This window comes from Bombyx mori, chromosome 22, assembly GCF_030269925.1.
Source record: "Bombyx mori chromosome 22, ASM3026992v2".
NCBI lineage: Eukaryota > Metazoa > Arthropoda > Insecta > Lepidoptera > Bombycidae > Bombyx > Bombyx mori.
In genome coordinates this window covers 18,427,465-18,435,585 of record NC_085128.1, presented here as the reverse complement: position 1 = coordinate 18,435,585, position 8,121 = coordinate 18,427,465, and the positions used below count along the sequence as shown (strand labels likewise).

The 8,121-nt window shown below is 43.2% G+C and overlaps 1 protein-coding gene across 1 annotated transcript; it reads right to left on the bottom strand.

Moving 5' to 3' along the window:
* Positions 1–487: 487 nt before the first annotated feature.
* Positions 488–4,689, bottom strand: LOC101744601 (retinol dehydrogenase 12). Its single transcript, XM_012688773.4, has one exon. The coding sequence runs from the start codon at positions 3,817–3,819 to the stop codon at positions 2,758–2,760; it is 1,062 nt and encodes a 353-aa protein (XP_012544227.4). The 5' UTR covers positions 3,820–4,689; the 3' UTR covers positions 488–2,757.
* Positions 4,690–8,121: the final 3,432 nt, after the last annotated feature.

The following is an 8,121-nucleotide window of genomic DNA, read 5'->3' as shown; positions in this document are numbered from 1 at the left end:
CACCACTCTGCCTATTTCTGCCGTGAAGCAGTAATGCGTTTCGGTTTGAAGGGCGGGGCAGCCGTTGTAACTATACTGAGATCTTAGAACTTATATCTCAAGGTGGGTGGCGCATTTACGTTGTGGATGTCTATGGTCTCCAGTAACAACTAAGCACCAGGTGGGCTGAGAGATCGTCCACACATCAAGGCAATTAAAAAAAAAACTTTTCTGGAACATTTATTTAGCATCTTGAAGGCATTAACAGACCGTTATGAGTGTCGGTACTTGAACCATTGTACCGTGGTTCACTTGCGGACTAAATAATAATAATAATGGTTGGTTCGAAGTAAGTATCAGTTGAATGGAATATTTGAAAAGTATTCAACTGATAATTATTTTTAATAAACGTATCTTTTTTATTTGATTAGTTTTGTTAATTTTGAGTATATTTCAATGATACTATGTACACATATGGACTTGTTGTTGTCTGAAATAAAATAAATCATTCATTCATTTATTTATTCCGAACTCCAGCGCGTAACATTATTATTGATAGCTGTGTCCCGCGATGTTACCCGCAGTTATTGTCGTAACGTGGGTGACGTCGCGGGGCGAAGCTAGTCTAAAAAAAGTAGCCTAAGTTACTCCTTATATCATCAGCTACCTATCAGTGAAAGTCTCGTCAAAATCGGTCCAGCCGTTCCAGCGATCAGCCGGAACAAACAGACAGCAGTCTACGTCTTCGTGTAGATGTTGCACCCTTTGATAGCGATAAGGATGCAATCCTTCTTTCATTAAAATGAGCCACGCTGATTTTTGGGATATTCGGTGACGAAGAGACAATCTTCTAATACTTATGGATGGATCAGCAAACAAATCACTAATTACTACTTCTTCAATAGCCACATCAATAATTACTTGAGGCGGCTCGCGACGATCTCTACTTGATCAAAGTCCAGTGATCGACGACCTTCTGTGAACTTCCTGGAAATTGCGGGCAGATGGCACACTTCATAGAAAATGTACGTTTGAGTTATAAACATGAAATTTTTACTAATGGGTAGCTAATACGATGTAGAATAATTTTAAGTAATTAAAAAATAAGGTAAAGGGGGCGTCTTTTTGAAAAATTTTAGGATTGTTGTAATATCTTGTAAATATTTTGTTGTAAATGTTGTATGTTGTAATAAAAAACGTTGTAAAATGTTGTAAATATTTTGTATTCAAGTTTACCAATATTTGCTATGTGTATGTGCATTACTATAATTCTCATGTTGTATTTGTTATTTTAACTGTTCTACATACACTCATCACTTTTAATTATTATTCTCATAATCCTCTCGTAGGTCTGATGGAAGAGATTTCTTAAAGAAATAAGCAGTGGCTTTGTACATAATTTTCCTATTACTCTGTACTATGTCTTCTTTTTTGTGTGTACATAAATAAATAAATAAATAAATAAAATAAAAATTTATGAAAAAATAACAGATTTATGCTAAAAAACATGTTTATTTTCAATTGAGGGGAGGCTTTCTCCCACTTTTTCATTTTATGAGGACGCCTAAATAATTCCAATCATTATGTAATTTGTTTAACCACGATAGATCATTTAGTTCAAAAGTCCGTTTTGTTTACACCGGAGTCGCAGTACTGAACGAAAAAATTGAAAAATTTAAAAATTTTTTTTTACCTTTTTTTAAATATTTTTCCCTCGACAAAATTAAGTATAGATTCTCTCATTTCGATACGTGCACATTATAAGAGATCACACTGTATTTTTAGATACTTCTATACTAATATTATAAAGAGGAAAGATTTGTTTGTTTGTTTGTTTCGAATAGGCTCCGAAACTACTGGACCGATTTGAAAAATTCTTTTTCCATTAGAAGCCGACATTGTCCCTGATGAACATAGGCTACTTTTTTTAAATTTTTTTTATTTTATTTTTTTGGTTTCATGTGTGTTTTAATGTTTCCGAAGCGAAGCGAGGGCGGGTCGCTATCGTTCATAACTTTGGTCAACATATTTTCTTGAACTAGTATTAACTTGGCGTCTCGCCCGGTACATCAGTACAGGTTAACGTTGAATTTTGTGACACTCTGTATCCTCTACTCTGTCCCTGTACTCTGTCCTGTGTATGCTGTATGCTGCACCAGTACAGATATCTGTCGTTATAGACGCCCGCTCACTAGTCCGACGGTTTTTAAATACAACTATGTTCCCATTAAAGCACTCCCTAGCACACGCCGACACACAAGCGAACTCAATCACTTAAAATTTCACAAGGAATCAGATTACTAGGCACATGCTTGTACCTGGTTCTATAAAAATAGCCGACCTTGGTAGAGTTCAAATCTAATTAGAAATAGTAAGAATGATTGCTGACAAGTCACACTCGGCTATCTGTCCCCGAGCTGAGATTTCCTGTGCTATGGGAACCAGAGAATGATATTTATATACGTTTAAATATATACAGATGTACATTCATACATTTACAGAAGGGAAACACCCAGACAAGTAACAAGTAAGAGTAAACAAACATGTTCATCACATGAACGTTGGCCGATGTCGAATCCATGACCCTCGGCCCATCAGGGGCACTAACTGCTGCACCTCCGAGTCAGTCGATATAGGCAGGAAATCGAACGGGTTCACATAGGTTAATTACATGGTAATTATTTTTTTAAATTACATTTTAAACAAAGAAAAATAGAAACCTCATACATACATAATAATATACATTACATTACGCGACCTATGTTGTAAATAAATAAATTAAAATGTCGAGCTGAGGAAGCACTTTTCGATGTGAGCGGGGGTCAAGTGGACCAGCCGGGCCGACTCATCCCAGAGCTGCAGCGCGGTGTCGTCGCGGTAGGCGCGCGCGGCCCCGCGGGACACGGCGCAGTTCTTGAACAACTGGCCGGACACCCTCCCCGCGGCCTCGTCCAGCGCCACGTGCAGAGCCGTCTGCGCGCCCTGACGCGCCGTCTTAAACAAGCACTGCACCGCGACATTCAACACTATGCCGACCAACTTGTTCAGCGACTCGAAGATCCTGGTGCCCACGGCGCCCGGGTCCACGCAGTTCACGACTACGTTAGTGCCCCTCAGCCGCTTTGCGAGCTCGTGCGTGAACAGCACGAGACAGAGCTTGCTGTTCGCGTAGACCCTCACGGTAGGCCAGTAGTGGCCAGCACCGGTCAACCGCTTCATGTCCGCGGTCCCGATCCAGTGGGCTATCGAGGAAGTGTTCACAATGCGGCTCGGATCCTCGGGGGAGCCGGACTTGATCAGCAGCGGCAGGAGCAGCAGAGTTAGCTGGAATGTCCCGAAGTAGTTGACTTGCATTATGAAACTTAAGCCGTCTCGCGTGAGGAAGTCGCCTGGGACGCCGACTCCGGCGTTGTTGACGAGGATGTCCAGGCGCTGCTCGGTGGCGAGCACGTGGGTGGCGAACGCGCGCACCGACTCCAACGAGCCCAGGTCGAGTAGCTTGAAGACGACATCATCGTTCCCGGAGCGGCTCCGGACATGCGCGAGGCCGGCGGCGCCCTCCGCGGGGAAGGGACAGGCCACGATGACACGGGCCCCGCGGCGCGCCAGCTCCTCGGCGATGTGCAGCCCCATGCCGCTGGTGCCGCCGGTCACGATTGCCGTGCGCCCGTCCAGTCGCCGTCGGGACTGACACACGCCATTGGTTTGCTTCTGGTACAAAGCGACGACAATGGCACACGCGACGATGAGCAGCACTACGATCAGCATGTCGGCACGCTCGTGGCGATACTGTGGGAGGCCGCGACGCAACTTCGTATTTATGTTAAACGAATCATTCATTTGTACGTTCACAAAAAAGAATCAGTATTTTTTCTTTCAATTTACTATTCATCTAATATTTTTTTTCCGTGTATAATCACCACGGTCAGTCTATTATATAGTGCTGTGACGAACGAACAAATCGTACAGTTTGTTTTGTCTTAACGCTTTTTACGTTTAATGCACTAACTTAGAGCTTTCTGACTAATGCCTTTCTGCCCTTCTGCCTTACGCAGTTCTGCCTTCTAAGAACATTGACTATAATTCACTTTCGTGATTTAGTAAAATGCTACAGATATATTATGTAACATGTAACAGAGAGCGGTACGGATGATTGTGATATAGATAGGGAGCGTAGGGCGTTGATAGTAAGATGCAATATGGCGGCCCGCAGATTCACTGGTTGCGATAGCTCTGTCAAAGTTACACTTTTTTAAAGCTTATTGTCAGAATTTTTAGGCCAGTAGACTGTGGACCACATATACGCGGAGAGCTTACAATGCCCTGCGTGTTCAATATGATAATGCGTTTAGGATATGGTTGTCATTGCCGCGCTTTTGTGGCGCATCCACAATGTTTGCGACATCTCACACCGATGACTTGTTTGCAATAATGAGGCAGAGGAGTGCATCGTTATTGCGCCGAGTGCGTGACAGTGCCTACAGTCTTCTAACCATCATATCGAACAAGATCGAGGGACTGCAGATGCCTTCGCAGCTGGCACTTGGGAGAAAAAAATTGTAATGATATAATATAATGTATGTCTGATTATATATTAGGTTTTTAAGTTACTAACATAGATTATGAATATTTTTTACTTATTAGTAAAAAATATTTTATTAAATGTTATGGTTTTTTTAAGCTGAAATAAAGTATTAATAAATATAAATAAAAATATGTTCGGATTTATATTTATAGATTCCTTAAAAGCAGTCGTAGATCATTCTTGATTACCTTGACTCCGAAAATATTATAGCGGCCAGTAGCTAGATAAGTCCACACAGGCACTAGAAAGTTGCTATGTCCAGTCATTATACATTATGAACAGAACAAACCAGTTGTTAAGACTGTTCATTATTATTAGTAGCATTGTGTATAATAATATTATACTGTTCATTAATCGAGCTGTCACAAATTGTATGTACATATTATATACTTATATTAGTAAACATAGCAGATGAAGGTGTACTGTGCTACAGGTTGCGTTTAGTATGGTGACTACTAAGATATTATACATATTTCACTTTGAAATAAAATATTTTTGATATATACAAATATTGAAATATATATATATATTGCAATCTATACTTATGTATATAAAAAGTGAATTGCAGTTCGTTGGTCTCGCTAAAACTCGAGAACGGCTGGACCGAATTGGCTAATTTTGGTCTTGAATTATTTGTGGAAGTCCAGAGAAGGTTTAAAAGGTAAATAAATATGAAAATGCTCGGAATTAAATAAAAATGACAATTTCGTTTTTCCTTTGATGTCCCCCCCATCGGACGGATTCCTTTTGTTTGTTTTAAGTTTATTTTATACAAAAGTTTTAGGTCTTTTATTTATCGATTGAGGCACTACGAAGTCTGCCGGGTTAGCTAGTAAATAATATAAATATGTATTATAAAAAAGATCAGCGGCCGTGACGGTTTCAAGTTCATCTATAATTTCCGCTTGAGAAACACTACGTTATTATTATCTATTAATAGGGTTTATTACGCAAGTGAGTGTCGAGTGTGTGCGGAGCGTGTGCGGCACCGTGCTGGAGCCGGCAGACAGCGCTCTGTACAGTGGGTACTAAACGAACAGAAAGCCGTGTTTCGACCATCATAGTTAATGTCCCTCGTCGTTACTCAAATGAAATTCAATATAAAGTAGTACTGACACGGCGTGTGTATCAGTACCGCACACCACCACGTGGTTCCGTCAACGCGCAAGTGGCTTCAATGTATCGATGTTTTTCTTATAGCTCGAGGTTTCATTGGTTATGTACTTATGTGCGTGTAGTTGAATGGAGATGTTGTCATTCGTGTAGGTATGGCCCGAGCAAGGTGACGGATGACGCAAGCGAGACAAGTGGTGCGCGCTGCTTCAAGTGAATCCTCTGAACCCTGGACCCGGAATACGACGATGTTATTTATCGACAGGCAAAGGCTTAACATTATACATACAGAGAAATATTTTTATAACGAGCGGTAGTGTCATTTAAAACTTTCGACATAGACCTAAATTGGTTCCACATAATATGTCTCACACTTCCCTCTATTTCGTACCAGACTGCTGAAGGAGTCTGAAGTCTTTAGACGGATTTAAGCCTATGAAAAATCGTCATATTTAAATCATGTTCATGGTGATTTTGAAAAAAATGCTATAATAAGTTCTGTTACAAATGAATGTGCATTTTTTTAAATGAAGTAATGTAATATTAATATAGAAATTGTAAAATACTATACATATTTATCAAAGTCTCAGCAAAAAAAAAAAAAACTCTATTCGAAATGGCCACCTTTGGCTTTTATACAGGCCTTTAATCTGTTTAGCCACGATCTATGGATATACACACTGTTGCCAAGGGAAATTTCGCCACTGCTGCCTCGAATCGCGACGGATCCGATCATCTCTGATTAAGCTGTCGCCCGGGGCAGGGTGTCTTTGGCACAGTCCCTGGACATCGCCAACGCTTTCAACACATTGCACTCGAATATTACGACATCCCCACAATTTATACTTTCGGCGAATATTACTTTCGGCGACTGATGAAGTCCTATCCTTTGGACAGGTTGGTCGTGTGCACCGGACACGGTGGTGTGGAGCTCCACTTTTCTGTCGCGCGCGATGATCCACAGGGGTCAGTCCTTGGCCCTCCCCTGTGGAATATCGGATACGACTGGGTCCTACGAAGTACCATTACAGTACTCTTGTGGGCCTAAGGGTTGAGGGTGGTATTCATCATCGGTAGCATCCGAAGGGTCACAGTGCCACAATCTTGAATAGGACGGTCGTTGGGTCTTCCGCACTCGTTTCGAGATGTTGGGCTCCTAGCTAATGACGACAGGTAGCTTGTTGAGCTGACTCTTGCCAAACCTTGGGGAACACGATGATGCGCGCCTTTATGTGGGTTGCTGCGGCCATGGCAATGTAGGGTCACCGTACGGTGCCACGCCCTGACCCGCAAGAACGTCACGACGATGCGACGCCCGTAGCATGCGATTGCGGTCAGGGCGATCCGTGGATACCGCACAGTCTCCTTCGAGATGGCATGCCTTCTCGCCGGGAAGCCTCCTTAAAAGGTAGGAGGCAACTCTTCCCCCAGTGAAGGTTACGGGGCGACCTAAGGGGGGCGAGGCCGCGCGGCAGTCTACCTCCCCTTTAGCGTGCTACACGGAACAACCGGTTGGTGGTGTCGTTGACGGCCTGAAGTGCTGCCGTATCGAGACGGCCGACGTAGTGTCGTCGTTTATTGCCTCGGTGACCTGTCGGTCGGGCGTCCTACCGGCGGCACCACGAGTCTGATTGTAGTATTGACCGGAGGACCGACCACTGTGGAATACCACGATCGACTTGAAAGTAGAGCACCACACCACTGTGACCGATGCGCACCATCGACTTGTCCACGAGATAGGACCCAAGAGGTTTCGGTGAATCGGGGTGCGGAGTGTGTAGATCTTAACGGTCCGCAGGTATTACGACCGGAATGCGCATCCAATGGTTTTATGGCCTTAACCACTAAACGACTTCCCTTGCACTCCCTCACCTGATGTCCGATCTCCGCCCTGGTACAGAACCCATGCAGACTGGGGGAGTTGATGCCGTCAGCATTACAACCAAACTCGCGGCGTCGCCTCGAGGACGTCTTACTGAAGTGTGGTAGACGACTAACGACGCCGTTCTTCGCGGTACGGCGGCAAGTCAGATTACCCGGCGGTGTCGCTGGTGTTCTGGGATACCCCGCTGAGTCAGAACCAGCCTGCCAGGTTTGATCACGATATATCGCAGACCGTACCGTACCGCACATATCATCTTTTCAGCAGCCGAGTGCGATTTCCATTATTACTTTCGTATAAACGTTGAACGGTAGAGAAGATAGGCTGCTGCGACTCAGTCTGACTCCAGCGCTTGGCTGCAATATAAAATCTATAAATTATGAAGGTATGTCGTACAACAAATAAGTAGGAGCAAGAGTGTGTGGATGAAAACGCAGAATTCGTCAGAATTCGTCACTTGAATTAGTAAAAATACCTATATAGAGTTGCTGTTCGTTAGTCTCGCTAAAACTCGAGAACGGCTGGACCGATTTGGCTAATTTTGGACTTGAATTATTTGTGG

Bases quoted from the DNA above. Each gene is read 5' to 3' on its own strand.
- LOC101744601 (XM_012688773.4), bottom strand. From the start codon at position 3,819: ATGAATGATTCGTTTAACATAAATACGAAGTTGCGTCGCGGCCTCCCA.